Source organism: Dendrobium catenatum, unplaced genomic scaffold (assembly GCF_001605985.2).
Source record: "Dendrobium catenatum unplaced genomic scaffold, ASM160598v2 fragScaff_scaffold_659, whole genome shotgun sequence".
NCBI classification, from domain to species: domain Eukaryota; kingdom Viridiplantae; phylum Streptophyta; class Magnoliopsida; order Asparagales; family Orchidaceae; genus Dendrobium; species Dendrobium catenatum.
In genome coordinates, this window is record NW_021319121.1 from 715,915 (window position 1) to 731,856 (window position 15,942).

Genomic DNA, 15,942 nt, shown 5'->3' on the forward strand with positions numbered 1-15,942 from the left:
TCGTTTATGACAGCTTTCTTATTGCTTTATAAAACAACTTTTTAATACAAAAAATTTTTGAACTAGAATTTTTGTACTAGGAAGTTGCTTTAGAAAGCAACAAGAAAACCATCCTAAACAAAGCCTAAAGACGCAACTTCTTGTAAAATGACTCACGACTTATTGGTTAAAAGACAAACTCATTTCTTCAACGTCATGAGTTAATGCCACATACTCCATGATTTATCACACATTATTTCTAAAAATATATATATATATTTCATCTCCAAATTACAACAAGTTGATATATATTTTTAAAAAGTTGCCTACCCATAAACTTCAAATGTTCTAGTTGATCATCATAACATTATCTTTAATAATATAAGGCCACACAAAATTTCTTCCCACTTTTGCTTCCAATCATACAAAACAAACCAACAACTAACAACCATTAATTTTCAACCATTAAACGCAGCACCTAAAATATAAATCCGGAATCCGACCCGATACGATCTACCCATTTTAATACAGTAGCGAAAATAAAGGAAAGCAGATTGAGCGCGTGGGATCCGCATCCGCCAGCGCAGGGGACGCGGACGCGTGTCAGCCGCCGCTTGATAAGGGTCGTTCTGACCACCTGTCGTTTGATGGCCGCTTAGCTGGCGGGCCGGACGCGGAGCGATCCTAAAGAGTCTCCGTGAGGAAAACCTTCAATCTTTCTTTTCGCCAGAGGAATTACCAGTTGGAGAGGAAATCCAGATTGCCGTGAAGAAGGTAGGGCTTCTCTTCCCTCCTCGATCCCTCTTTCTTTTCTCATGTTTCATCTCTCTGATCGTTAGGGCTTGGGGACAGATCAGCCAAACCTCGCCGTAGGGAACCTTAATTTTAGTTAAATCGTACTATTTTTCCCCCGGCTGCGTCTGAATTTTCTGTGTGGAGGTTTTTTATTTCGAGGTGATTATTGTTAGATCTATTTGGCATTGTTTAAACTTCTTTGATGATCAGAAACACAGTCATGATTCAGTTTACATTGAGTTTTGTGCCATGTTGTTATTTGTTGCAATAAGCCGTAGGGTGTTTCTATATTGCTCTCTTCTTCTTGATTTATCTTCTGCTCTGGATCTCTTTCTTATCAGGTTGATATATTTTTTATCAATTTATAGTATCTGATGTACAATTTATTGTGAAATAATTTTTGTTACCGTTTGATTTGTTCTTTCGCTTGTTTGAAAGAGGGGAGATACAATGCTTGATGTACCATTGATATTTCCTAGGTTGTGGAATAAGTTTGCTTTGATAATTCGGATCTGCCCGATATTGACCTTGGGAGCACTTTCTTATAGGGGTTTGGGGGACCTGAGTCACTCGAATAAAGAATATAGTTATATTTTATTTCCTCAACCTGTACTGCTCTTTTATATACTTTGTACCCTTTGCACTCTTTTATTTCTTTTTTTTTTTTATCTTTCGGCATCTATTGGATCTCTTTGAATATTACAAACGGTAAAATTATGCCATATTATATTGTCTGGTTGCTATTTTCCATTGAAGGCCATAGAATGATTCCTTCCCCTCTATCTCTGTCTCATTTGCTTTATTTTCCCCTCCGAGATATGCTGTTCTTATTTCTCTTGCCTATTGAAGTGGATTGATACTAACTTTTGCTGATGTGTGATATCTGATTTACAATTTATGGCTAAACTGATTTTACCGTTTGGGTTGTTCTTTTGCTTTTATTCTGTTGTGTCACTGATTTTTTTTGGTACCTTGAAGGATTACAAGTGCAACGCTTTATATATATATATGATTTTCATTTCCTTCTTGCACCTCATAATTTTGTGGATTTGTAAAGCAAATATTTATACATGCCAACATTTTGAAGTAGATATTGGAATTTTTGCAGAGCTAGATAACAATAGTGGTTCATAGCATATAGCAGAATTTAAAATGTCTCCTGTGGAGTCTTCTCGTGAGGATAATGTTTACTTGGCCAAGCTCTCTGAGCAAGCTGAGAGGTATGAAGAGATGGTTGAATTTATGGAGAAGGTAGTAAAAACAGTTGATGTGGAAGAGCTAACTGTGGAAGAACGTAATCTTCTATCTGTTGCATATAAGAATGTGATTGGTGCTCGCCGTGCCTCATGGAGGATCATCTCTTCCATTGAGCAGAAAGAAGAGAGTCGTGGGAATGAGGATCATGTGGCTTTGATCAAGGAGTATCGTGGCAAGATTGAGGATGAGCTTAGCAAGATCTGTGATGGGATCTTAAAGCTGCTTGACTCCCATCTCATTCCTTCTGCTACGGCAGCTGAATCAAAGGTTTTCTATCTCAAGATGAAGGGAGATTACCACAGGTTTTTAAGATTTACAATAATATTTAGAAATAAAGAAGTAGATTTTGTGCTCATTTTAAATATACTTGAATGATTCATGCGTAGGTATCTAGCTGAGTTTAAGACCGGAGCAGAGAGGAAGGATGCTGCTGAGAATACACTTTTAGCCTATAAATCGGCTCAGGTGGGGACCTTTTCCTCATCCTCTCCACTTCATTATGTATTAATCAGGTTTTGTATGAAGAAGAATCTAACCTATTTAACAACTTATTCATAAAATTTGAACAATTTTCTTGTGTGTTAGCTTTTAGATTTATTTTGTTCATTTCAATCTCCCCCCTTATCAAAATTTAAAACATTTGCATGTGTTTGATATATACATTGTTGATTATTTGCAGGACATTGCATTGTCCGATCTAGCCCCAACTCATCCCATACGACTGGGGTTGGCCTTGAACTTCTCAGTTTTCTATTATGAAATATTGAACTCTCCAGATCGTGCTTGCAATCTTGCAAAGCAGGTGTGTTTTAGCATTCCATATTACTTTTCTTGAATGAGTTCGTAATTATCATCTTGAGTATTTGTGCAACTTCTATTTGAATGAGTTCTTAATTATCATCTTTAGAATACTTTCTGTTTGATAGCACAAGTGACTTACCATGTTATGCAAGAATTGGGTCAAAAAAGTTTAATGTTTATCAATTGGTTGTTTGGTTTGGTTTGAAGAAAAGTTGATGTAAACTATTGCAAATGAAGGGGATTCAAGAATGTTTATGTTTATGTTTTGTTTGTTGAAAAGTATTCCTTGTCAGTTTCCACTAAACTAAACACATTAAATTTCTGTCTTCGGTAGCAAGGAGAATGAATTTTTTATCGCTGCATAGCTTAGTTCTCGTCAACACTATGTTGCCTGCTGTCTTTCGTGAATGCCATTATGAATGAGTCCCTTTTTGTTTGAGTTCCCTTTGGCATATTAAATGTCTTATTTATGCTTGAAAGTTTTTTCCATTAAAAAAAAAAAACTTATTACTAGCTTCCTTCGCTACTCTGGTGTTCTAGAAGGTCCCCATGACTACCGTCTCCTTAAAGACATCCATCCATATGTTGGTTGATAGCTAGGCAGCCTTCATTATATAGGCATGCTTGTGGAAAAAAAATTCTCGCATTTCATCCTAGCTCTTCAGCCGAGTTTTATTGTTTGTCTTTAAAGTGTTTGCCTCAGTCGTAGTTGTCCTCTGGTTGAGGTCATGCTTGTCCATGCCTCTTCATGGAACCTTTTACCCTTTGTGTTTTTATGTAGCTGTTTTTTTTTTTTTTCAACTGTTTTTGTACGTGTGACTTTTTGGTTGGACAAGGGCTATATGCGGTGTTATGTTTATGCTTTTTTTCCTTAAATGAAACTCGTGGTAAAAAGGCAACTTAACATCTTGTATGAAAATATGAATTCCATTCATGTGGCATGTTCATTGTCGATATTTAAGAATTTGTAGGTCCGAGGTAGGTTTATTGTTGGTTGCTTAATGAATTGTTCTAAACATTTAGTATACTGTTGTAAAATTTTTGTCAGTTTTCATCCTACATTAATTCAGGCATTTACTTTTATGGTTATATGGTGCTTAGTTTGAAGCACTATTTTGTTTGCTTTGTATTTGAATTCAAATAATGTAAGATAGAATAAGTTCGTTTCTGTTCTTTATTAGTGCAGTAAATGTTTCAAATTATTAAGGGAAGATGGTTCAAGGTTAATTGATAGAGGATGGTGGGTTTGCTCTGGAACAGTTCTGGAGGGTGTAGGCGTTTGGACTTTGGAATTACTTAATTTTGACGCTTAACCAGTTTTGAGTTGCAGGAAATGATTTCCTACATAGAATGTGTTTATTTTGAAGATTTTGTGGTCTATATGCATATAAAGACATGCTATAACTTTCTTTGGAAACCCTTCGAAGATCTTCAGGGTGATTATTATGTCAATGATCTCATTGAAGTTATCTATTGATGTTGAAGGATAATTCTTTTTTATGGCAATGAGCAGCCATTGTTTAGTCATCATGCTAGTATAGGGCGAATGCTATGGATTGCTAAATGACTCGAGTGATATTATTATTAGGCTGTTGCTTGGAAGTCTCATCTAGTTGCCTCATGTGACTTTGTTTTATAGGCAGATGCTGCTGTTTTACCATATTATTTCAATAATGAAGAGTTTGTGTAATATGAATGATGGGCATGTTATTAATAGGTTTCAAATGTTGCTGGAGTGGTGATGGAAGGTTTATGATTGATTGAAGGCTAAGGAAGGTACTGAATAGTTATAGGATTTTGAAATAGATTTTTGACTGAAAATTTTTATAACTGATGGTCAACATTTCTTTGATAGAATAGGTGAGGATCTTTAGATCAAATGAATATGATTTTAGATCAATTAGAAATGTGGATAAAAAGTTATGAATTTTGTATGTATAATAATCACAATAGGTGGACAAACTGAGGAAGTTGTATGACTTGATTTTTATGAGCTTTGAAGTTGTTTAAGGCTTTTGAAAGGTGTTGGGATGCAGGAGAACAAGTTTAGAGAGGGAAAGAGATAGGTTAGCCTTAACAAACCTTAAGTATGGTTGTTTTGCATATCAATCTAAAAGCTGGCAACACCAACTCAGCACTGTAGACACAAGTTTTTTGCAAGAGATCAAAGTTATTTTTAATTGAAGCAATGTAAATATAAAAAAGACTTTATTGTAGAAAATGAGGAGAACACAAAGAAATGCCCCAAAATTCCTTCCATTAGCTCCTCCAAATCTAGAATTGGCGCCTTGCCCAAGGACCCTATTTGAAAACTAGCGAAAACGATACCAATCATGAGAAATTCCCCAAGTCTTTGATTGCAAAGAGGGGTCCTCAATTTAAAGTAATTGAATAGCCTTCAAAGGAAGATTTTATATTAAAAATATTCCTTCAACCCCTTTGTAGATGAAAAACATGAAAATTACAGGAGAGAACTTAAAAGTTAAAAGCTATAATTTATTGGATTTTGATGATGTGCTTTTGTAGTTGATCTAGTAATGGGCTTTCTTGGATCTTCATATGATTGTTTGCATCAACCCTTGTCCACCTGTTAAACTCTGCTTGATTCGCAAAGTTAGAAGTGTTGTAAAGTAAGAGTGTCAATATTTCATGTGTAACAAGTGGTGAAGTATATATATCTTTGAGTCATCCTGTGATACAATATACATAGCTATTGAGATCACTGATAATGACAATAGTTGTAGCAATGGACTTGCAATATTTGATAATCCCATTGGATGGGAATGATAGCATTTATAATGAAAAAAAAAAAAAAAAAATAACATGTCATGAGGCAAAAAAAAAAAAATCAATATTAGGGCTAAGGGTCATACTTATTATGTAGTATTAGGTGGATTCATAGTGCTAGAGAATCGAGTGTACGTCAAACCATAATCATTATTATTATATTCTCCATGTGAATTATCTTGAAAATTATCACTTGTTATATTAACTCATTGTATCCCATGTGAATAATAATTATGTATATCATGTGCACATGAAAATATTTTATCATAAAATGAATGATGAGTCACGTTGATCAAATTAGGTGATATAAAGAACAAACCATCAATGTCATAGTATAGCTTATGATGCTTAATCAAGTATCTGTACTGTATTTGAAGTGGTATTGATTTTTTAGGCATCTGAAGGAGAGATATCTTATCGAGTATGTCAAATTGGTTAAAAAAGTCATGTTGGGGATTTGAAGCTATAACATATATTTGCATATCATAATGTGATGGTGCATCTAGCGGTGTGAACAAATCGAGTTGAGTCGAGTATCTACTAATCGAGATAAGCTTGTTTATTTCTTATTGAACTTGAACCCGAACTTGGGTCGTTAAAAATTTATCGGCTCGAGCTCATTTGAAAGCTTGTGCTGGACTCAATTTTTTAGTTTTAAATTAAAATTTTATTTTATTTTTAGAATTTTTATTTTAAAATATAATTAATTTTAAAATGTTAAAATGTATTATATTATGCTAATTTAAATTAATTTTTAAATGATTTTAAGTTAATCATGCGGCTCAATGAGCTTATGAGCCGAGCTAGACTGAGCTCGAGGTCATTTAATATATGAGCTCAAGTATGGGTTCAAGCTCAAACTCGTGGCTTGATAAACTCAACTTGTGAGCTTAATGAGTCGAGCTTGAGCCGGCTTGTAAACCAACTTGGCTAGCTTACACCCCTAGGTGCATACGCCTTTTTCAAAAAAGTTTTATCAAGCAATAAATTAGGCAATCAATCAGAAAGTTTGGATTGACTATATTATGTGCATCTTATGCTTAATAGGACATTGGCGAGCTTACTAGAGGACTGTATATATAACCCGCTCAAATTCTCCGAGAGTGCAATGGGTGTTTGACTCTCAATGGAAAAATATGCAACAAAAGGCTCATTAATATGCCCACATAGTGAGATAAAGGCTTGATGTTGTTATTGTAAAAGGCTCATTAATATGGGTAGCCAAGTTAGAAGGGGTGCTAGGGATTATTCAAATAAATTGGAGGCTTACATCTGTGTGTTTGGTGAGAGTTTCTTGGTCACTCTCAAAATTAGGTGTAGGTGTTTGACCTTATTGTTGGCTTAACAAGATTTATTTTTGTAATATTTCAAGATTGTTGAATTTGTCATTTATATAATTGAATCTATCATTAATTTCATGAGTGATGATTCATACTAAGATATAATTCTCCCTATCTCCTTTTGTCAAAAGTTGAAGGAAATCTCCTACTAGGTAAGTTGACCATCCTATGGTTAATAAGATTTTGATTGTCTTATGCAATATTTAAATTAAAAAAAAAAATTCAACTCTGCACTTGTTAGAGTTTTTCGCCCAAGGCTCTCTTTTTCCCATAAGCAGTTCCAATTTATTTATTTTTTTTCTTATCAATTCTAGTTCAACAAAACTAGCAGTTCTTTGATAGTTATCCTTATCATGCTAATCAAATGAAGCACTTACTTGTCTGAGACAAAATAATTAATTATTAACCTTGTGTATGCTATTAAATGTTGAAGTTTCAAATTCCAGGTTAATGTAAGGGTTATTTAATGATGTGTGGGCATGCATGATTGCAAACACATTGCATAGTGAACTGTTTAAAAATAAAAATAAAAATGTTGTGGGCTCCGAAAATTCGGCCCCGGCCTCCACTCGCTTTTCTTATTCGGCGAGGGAGTTTTAACGAACTAAGTTCCGAGGTAAATTTTGGAAGGCAGATGGGTTTGTAGATAAGACACTACCCAGAGATTTCGCCCTCATTTTGCGAGGACTTTATGATCTGAGTTCTGGTTTCCTATAGGCGCTATAGTTAATTACCCCTCCCGATCACGAGAGAGAACTTTCGATTAAGGCTAGTCGTCAATCAGATACGTATAGAATACGTGTTATCTGGCATATAGTAGCAGCATAAGTATGGAATGGTTGAAGAATTTGAGAATTTTGGAAAGTTGTTGGGGATTTGAAGATTTTATATTTAAAGTAGAAATTTCATCATCTTTTACTTAAAGCGGATGGTGGGGGAATGGATGATGGGCCCGAATCAAGATCCCATGGTTCCGTCCTCCCGGGCCATCGTGGTCCCTGGTCTACTTAGTCAGAGGAGGTAGTCGACCCAACCTGACAGAAGGATCCTTGTCGGCAGCCATGGGTTGCTTCGTTCAAGGGGACCTTGTAGACCGGGGTTGAATGTTTGTCTAAGGGGACAAATTTAAATCCACCTTAGCTAACAGAGGGCTTTGTGCCCTATCGATCATATCCTATTGATTCATATCTCAAGGATTTAACGCCATTAAGGAGCGTATTGGCTCTGGCCATAACCGCTATCTGTGGTGCCATTTGGCGGCAAAACCACTCGGTTCAGAGGGCCCCGGGTCATAACCGTTTACCTGCAGTGCCATTTAGCGGCGAAACTGCCGGTTAGAGGACACGTACCACCATATGTGCTATGTCATATATCTTTTATAATTAACATTAATTATAATAATAATTAAGTAATTAAAATTATCAATTAATTACTAATTATTAATTAATTACAATTAATAGATTAATTATATTTATAATTATTTAATAATTAACTATAATTAATCGAAATTAATTATATTTAATTAAATAATTATAACTAATAATTAACTATTAATTAATCATAATTAAATAACTAATAAAAAATTATGATTAAATAACTATTATTATTAATTAAAGTTAATTAAAATGTTTTAACCTCATTCCCCCTTTTTTTTCTCTATTTCACGGGATTTGGCCGAGAAACGCATGAGAGGGAGATGGTTACCTTCAAGCTAGCGAGCTCCTGCGGTTACTTCCGATCCGAACAGGTAGGGAAAGTCGTAGATGGAGCGGAGTCGGAGGGCCAGGGGTTCGGCTAGGGCTTGAGGCGTCGGCAGTGGAGAAGGTGACGGAATGGGGTGTCGGGTTGCACAGGTAAGGAGAATGATCTCTCCCTCTTTCTCTCTCTCTCTCGGCTCCTCTGGATCGGACGAACCCGCAGGAGTTGCGTGTTGTTGGAGTCGGACGGGATGGAGCAGGAGGTCGGGAGGTATTCGGGAAGCAGAGAGTGGGATGGGGTCGGGAGAGAGCAGTGGGGAGATCGAAGCTTCTGTCGTGGGATCGGGGGAGGAAGAGTCGAGAGAAGCAGCGTAGAGAGGAGTTTGGTCGCGGTATTTAACGACGTCCATGGGAGCGCGATCGAGGCGAGCAATTCCCGGAACAGCGCCGAATCTACAGTGCCTCGACGGGATTTCTTGCGAATTTGAGGGTTCGACAGTCCGAGGTGCGGGATTTCTGCACGGTTTCGGCTGGATTTGAGGATCCGATGGTTTACAGGTGTGGACAGCCGGCATTGCATAACGGGTGTGTGAATTTTTTTTTGTCTTTTGGATAATGCATAGAGGTCAACAAATGTCAAGGGTGGAAAAAAAATATATTTGATGATTTGAATAATGTTTGACTAAAAGAGCATCTAGGTGAGGTGGAGATCCACAATGGACGACTTAGTCCCAAGATATCTTTGATATATATTTTTTTATACAGAGCCTTTTTAGTCTTACAAATGCACAAAGCAATTGTGTTCTTTTTTATGAAAGAATGATTATATAAAAGAAGAGAAAATAATGCTTTAATTTTGCAATAATGCAATGCAAGTAAAAATTTGTTTTGCAGACTTCAAACATTTGTGAACTTCTTTTTATAAGTGAAGGTATGCATGCAAAAAACTAATTAATCGAGAGTAACCATAAAGAAAACATAATTTCAATTTTGATGTTTTTGAAAACTGATAGGAATCCCTTGTAGAAAACCAGAAAAGTTACTTGCTGAAATTTAATTTCAGCAATTGGGAAAACAGGAATTACAAAGAACTCGGATGGAGAAAACCAGAAATTGCACTTTTGATTGAAATTAGTTGAAGAAAATCAGTAAGATACAATGAATCTTTTATTGGAGAGGAAGATTTTACTTTCCCAAATCTATAGACGCTGCTAGAGCCCACTCAAGACACAAGAACCTTCTATTTTTCAGCCAAAATTCGAGATAAAAACCCTAACCCTAGCCTCCCAACATGTTTAAATATAGTAACATACAATTCCTTCAGTAAACTACCCAAAGAGCCCTTCTAATTTAAATTTTCCTCCTAATGTTCTCTTTAATTCCTCATTAAAGCCTTGATTTATTGCTGGATCCCACCCCCTAAAGGGGGCGGCATATTGGAGGCAGAATCCTTTCACCTCCTTTAGACAAATGCTGGTCCAGATTGGACCGGTCCTTCAAAAACACATCAAGTAGGTTGCATGAAATATTTCTTTGTAGATCATACCCTTAGCTGTTTACTACTTGGAAGTTTTAAAATAATCTTAGAATTGCCTACATAAAATTGCTAATATTTTAGATATCTTTAGAACAAATTGCTGTCGGAATAAAAGACTTCAATAGCAATGGAGAAACAAATGTTACCATTTTATTCAAAGTTGCTATTTTTTAGAAGTAGAAGATCTCTTAAAACTAAAGTGTTCTACTAGAAGAAAATATTGGTGAAGCAATTCCAAGGTAGGGTTGCTGCATACAGTGGTGCCTCTTTGGATTGTTGGTTTTTTCTCTCTTATTGGGCAAAGACTATGAAGCTTTAGATCATTTTGGCTTTGACATTTTTGTTGGAATTTATTTTCTCTGTTTGAAAAGGCCTTTGATGAGGCTATCTCGGAGCTGGACACTTTGGGTGAGGAGTCCTACAAGGACAGCACATTGATCATGCAGCTCCTCAGAGACAACTTGACATTGTGGACCTCTGATATAAATGTAATTTGTTTCTTACTTAACCTTTTTTTTTTTTCATACTGATTGTTACTCAGCCAAATGTGTTATCCTCCTCACAACCAAATGTTTCCTTCAACGTAGGAGGATGCGGGGGAGGAAATCAAAGATGCTCCAAAACGCGAATCTGGAGAGCCCTAGTTATGATGCGAGTTTTAGGCTTCGTTTGGGATAACTTTTTTATTGCTTCTTAAAGCAGCTTTTTAGTACATAAATTTTAATTTTTTATTAAAAAGCTGCTTTAAGAACCGATAAGAAAGCTGTCCCAACCGAAGCCTTAGTCCATGTTCTTCCTTAAAATTGTGGTATTGCTAATGTAGAATATGTAATGATTGCTTCTAAAATCAAATAGATTTCATTAACTTTGTCGTGTGGCACATAATTACTACTGTTTTTTTTTTTTTTCATTGAAGGAGGTTTGATTGGTTTATTATAGTGGTTGCTGTTTTTAATTTCTAATATAGCTGCTGTTATGCTTATGAGCGGTAAGTGAATTTAAGCTTTATTATGATCTCTAAGCCATATATGATTTTTTTTTTTTATTGGTGGAATTCATAATATTCGGATGGATGGGTTAAGTTTTGCAAAATGTTCACATGAATTGTAATTTCTTCACATGCACGTATAGTGACACGTGGCATGTATTTTATTTTATGTTATCATCTCATAATCTTAAAGATTTTACTTGGTTGAGACTATTTTTACTGATCTCCCAATCCTACAAGCGATGGAACTTTAGAATGCGTTAGATGAAGTCCATTTTTTTTGAGAGATTTATTTGTGCAGATGCTGAACATAATTCACTGTTTGGAGATCAATTAGATTTAAGGATTCATTATGTCCTAATTCTCCAAAAAAAAAGGCAATTGATCACAAACGACCTCTTAATAATTATTCTATTAAAACTAATTTTCATCCATTGGTTAACTAAATAAATAAATCTGAACATAATTTTAAAAATTAAACATTTAAATGACCAAATTTTCTTATAGACCTAAGGCTTTTCCTCATGATTAAATCCTGCATAATCATATTCAAATTTTCTTACATTTTAAAAATTAATATATATATATATATAGAGAGAGAATAAAATTAATTATTTAATAGAAATATATATAATGTACTTTATTTTAAAAACATTAATTTTTATTTTTTTAATATTTAATTAAAATAAATTCATGCACATATCATTAAATATAATTTTTAAATTCAAAATATCTTAATTAGTAATTAATCAAAGCTCTATTTAAATTTTTACTCGCATCACCCTATAACAAAGAACGGTGCCCACTGGCTTTGATCTCACACGCTAATGTTCACCCGTTCTGCTCCCACCGCTCTGTTTCGCCTCAAGTTCGCCGCCGGCGCATCCGTTCACTCCGGCCACTCCATGTCTGCCGCCGCATCCCCCAACTCCGCATCATTGCCGCCGTCCAAAACTGTACGCGTCTTGAGTCCTTGTCCTTCTTTACTTACGATTCATCCTTGGCATTTCATCGAACACCTTGAGAGCTTCTTATTTGTGCTCGCAGGTGCGGGTAGAGATAAAAGGAAGGGTGCAGGGCGTGTTTTTCAGAGACTGGACGGTGGAGAACGCAAGGGAGCTCGGCCTACACGGTTGGGTCCGTAACCGTAGGAACGGCTCCGTTGAGGCCGTGTTTTCCGGTGATCCAGACGCCGTGCAGGATATGGTCGAGAGGCGCTGCAGGGTCGGACCTCCGTCCTCCGTCGTCACCGGCATTGCTTCCTTTCCCTGGAACGAAGACCCTGGCCAAGGTTTCCAACGCAAACCCACTGTCTGAATTAATTTTTGCTTGAATTGAAGCAGGGGTATATTTGATGCTCTACTTGAATAAGTTTGTTTTACACACTCAACATTGCCTTGTGTGATATATATTATATGTGTTTATACGAAATGTGGAGAGATCAACTTCTTATGGCATTGGAATTACATTGGAGTGTGTGTCTGGTTGATTGTACTTTGAAGAAATACTTGAATTGCCTGTATACGTATAGGTTTGTGATGTAGTTGAATGGTAAAACTGCATTTCTGTGTTTTGAAAATGAAGTTTTATTATGAAAAAAAAAAAAGGTTCCATGCATAACTCCTCTTATGATGCCACATGCCACAATTTGAGAAGGAAACTGTGACAATTAATTCAAATGGCACTAGCATTAGGCCTAGTTTGATTGGACTTTTTTTGTGCTTATTCCTTTTTAAAATTGTAAATTTACTGTTTGGTTCTTCAAACCACATTCTCAATAACACTTTTTTATTCATTTTTCTGCTGTTTTAAGAAAGCTTTTTATATATGCTTCTCCGTTTAAGAAACTCTTTTCTCTAAACCGGTATTTCTTAAAACTACAATTTTCAAAAATACCGGATAACCAAACGAAGCCTTAATTATTCCCACTGGGTTTTACAATTTACCTCACCTTAATGAGGAACATTCCTGTTAAAATTCTATTTTTGCTTCCTCTTTCACAACCAATGGTAGAAGATGCACTAATAAGACAACTGGGAAGAAAATAAGTTATATATAGAAAGATTAATGTTAGAGTTAAAGCCTCATGCCACAATGGAGATATACAAATGGAGAAAGGGTTCATAAGGCTGATATCAACTAACTGGACAAAGTTGCTTCTGCTCTTGATGAAGAGATTTTTGCTTCGTTTGGGACTGGCTTTTTATTGCTTCTTGAAGCAACTTTTTGGCATAAAAAATTTAATTTTTGTACTAAAAAGCTGCTTCAAGAAGTAGTAAAAAAGCCGTCCCAAATGAAGCGACTGTTTTCATTATTTTGTGTTGTCCTAGTTCATTAAGGGGCAAGTTCTCCCGTTAGTGTTGCATTTTTTTTTAAATTTTGAACATGACTATTTCTAGTGCATACTTGGTTTCTCCAATGAAAGTCCTTGGATGTTCGTTATGGTAACTTGTTTTTGCACACCTGTGTAGTATGAAGTCAGGCAGCTTATGTCCATTGCATGAAATGTATAGATGCATCATAATTAGGCGTCCCTTAAATTCATGGGTAGTCAATTAAAGTGTATATGAACTGTTGGTAGTATTTTAACAATGGAATGTATTTCACGAATGAAAAATAAGATCAACTTGACAATACAAATTGTGAAAATAAGATCCACTTGAAAATGCAGACTTCCTATTGTCAAAAATATAACATTTGTAGAACAATTATTAAAACGAATCAGATTAAGACTTGTTGGGGATTGCTTTCTTACTGCTTCTTAAAGCAATGTTTTAGTATAAATTTTTAAATTTTTGTATTATAAAGTTGCTTTAAGAAATAGTAAGAAAGCTATTCCAAACAAAATCTAAATAAATGAAAACAATAAGCTGGAAATGCAAGTCTCAAATGTTGAGATTGTGTTTTTGTCCTTGGAGTAATAAGCGTCTCTTCCATGCGGATTTCTTCGCCATTGTTGCTCCCAAGATTGCTTCTAAGTCTCTTTTCTTGCTTCTGTCATAGCACAATAATATAGAAGTTGTGCAAGTTACACTCCCCACTGAACCCATTAATAAAGGGATAAACTCACATGCTAGCTCTTTTTATTTAGAAACATGAAGAGGGAAATTGCTTAGCAAGCTATTCCTCAGGTCATAAAAAACATGTAGCTTCTACTAATAATGCGAAGGTCTTAAGGAAGAAGCTCTAATCCCTCCATAGCTGTATGAGATAGTTTTAAGGAAGGCATATGCTAATAAAGTTATCCGCATTTCCATTTACTTCCTACAGCACTTAGAGGAGAAATAGATGTGGTTAAACCTTTTTATTCATTTTTAATTATTTTTAATGATAATGGTAATAATCCCCTCAAAAGAATTAAAATAAATTACTAAAAGAAAGTTAGGTTCATTAGTTTGCATTATGCTAGGTAGAATGAGACACCTCGAAGCTATAGTTAGTAATAATTTCAAAAAGGTGATAAATATAGAAAAATTGCTCATTATTGGTGGATTTTTCCGGCGACTTTCTGGTGGATATTTTTCCGCCGGTAATAGCTGCGTAGGAAACGAGAACCGGCAGCTCATTTCCGACGGGAATTTTTCCAACTGCTTTCCTATGGTTTTATGTTGTGGTCAATCCGGCAGTCAGAGCGACGGTTGACCCAGAATATTCGACGAAAAATTTCTAGCAAATTATCCTCCAGATTATCCTATTTCATGAAATCAAATGCATTGAAATTTACCAGTCAAATAATCAAACAATCTTTGATCATTTGCAATTCTGAGGGGACCCGACTTCCGCAAATATGATTATCAACAAGACAACAACTTCAAAATAAACATCCAACATGATTGTAATTTATGGCAAGAAATAATATGAACCTGATAGCATGGGCAGATCCATTCTTAATTTTCGTCCGGCAATCGGAGCGGCGGTTGACCCAGAATATCCAATCAAAAATTTCTGACAGATTATCCAGCGAACTATCCTATTTCATGAAATCAAATGCATTGAAATTTACTAGTCAAATAATCAAACAATCATTGATCCTTTGCAATTCTGAAGGGACCTTACTTCCGCAAATATGATAATCAATAACTTCAAAATAAACATCCAACATGGTTGTAATTTATGGCAAGAAATAATGAACCTGCTTATTGAAGTGAACCACAAACCAATAATAGGCCTTGGGGACAATAGCAACAATTGAAGCAATAATCTGATATATAGCATAGGGAGCACGTGGAGATTGAAATGGACCAATTTAAGGCCATATAAGATGGAATTAGATATGGGCCAATCACAAAAGCCCAAATAAGACCATTAATTTAGGTTTATTTATATTATTTGTTATTCTCATTAGTTTAAGAATAAATTGTTGCAATGTGTGTTTTTGTGACATTTGAAAAAACTTGGATTTCAAATTTTAAAATTTAAAATTTTGAAATTCAAAATTTCAAACTTTGAGGTCACAAATCAAACCGTGGAGAGAAATGCCCCTTAAACTCAAATGAGAGGTAACTACATAAAAATGTAACTACCTCATTAAGATTTTGTTTGGGACAGCTTTGTTACTGCTTCTTAAAGCAGCTTTTTAGTACAAAAATTACTAGAAAACTGCTTTAAGAAGCCGTAAGAAAGTCGTCCCAAACGAAACCTAAGAGTGATCACCTACAACCATCCTTAGTGCGAAATTCTTCTTCACCAAGGCGTGCTTGAACCACTCAAGCACCCTTTCATGAGAAGCCTGCCTAACTCCTCCCTCCTTTTGCTTATATT

At 35.4% G+C, this 15,942-nt stretch overlaps 2 protein-coding genes across 2 annotated transcripts; both read left to right on the top strand.

The window, feature by feature from the left end:
• Positions 1-568: 568 nt before the first annotated feature.
• Positions 569-11,056, top strand: LOC110094738 (14-3-3-like protein). The gene is made up of 6 exons (XM_020820042.2): positions 569-753; positions 1,883-2,333; positions 2,418-2,496; positions 2,711-2,833; positions 10,565-10,681; positions 10,781-11,056. Exons 2-6 carry the CDS (start codon positions 1,927-1,929, stop codon positions 10,835-10,837), a joined length of 783 nt encoding a protein of 260 aa, XP_020675701.1. The 5' UTR covers positions 569-753; positions 1,883-1,926; the 3' UTR covers positions 10,838-11,056.
• Positions 11,057-11,960: 904 nt separating this feature from the next.
• Positions 11,961-12,760, top strand: LOC110094739 (acylphosphatase). The gene is made up of 2 exons (XM_020820043.2): positions 11,961-12,137; positions 12,229-12,760. Exons 1-2 carry the CDS (start codon positions 12,009-12,011, stop codon positions 12,496-12,498), a joined length of 399 nt encoding a protein of 132 aa, XP_020675702.1. The 5' UTR covers positions 11,961-12,008; the 3' UTR covers positions 12,499-12,760.
• Positions 12,761-15,942: the final 3,182 nt, after the last annotated feature.

Coding starts and splice junctions, on each gene's coding strand:
- LOC110094738 (XM_020820042.2), top strand. CDS start 1,927: ATGTCTCCTGTGGAGTCTTCTCGTGAGGATAATGTTTACTTGGCCAAG. Junction 2,334..2,417: donor ATGAAGGGAGATTACCACAG/GTTTTTAAGATT, acceptor ATTCATGCGTAG/GTATCTAGCTGAGTTTAAGA. Junction 2,497..2,710: donor TAGCCTATAAATCGGCTCAG/GTGGGGACCTTT, acceptor GATTATTTGCAG/GACATTGCATTGTCCGATCT.
- LOC110094739 (XM_020820043.2), top strand. CDS start 12,009: ATGTTCACCCGTTCTGCTCCCACCGCTCTGTTTCGCCTCAAGTTCGCC. Junction 12,138..12,228: donor CATTGCCGCCGTCCAAAACT/GTACGCGTCTTG, acceptor TTGTGCTCGCAG/GTGCGGGTAGAGATAAAAGG.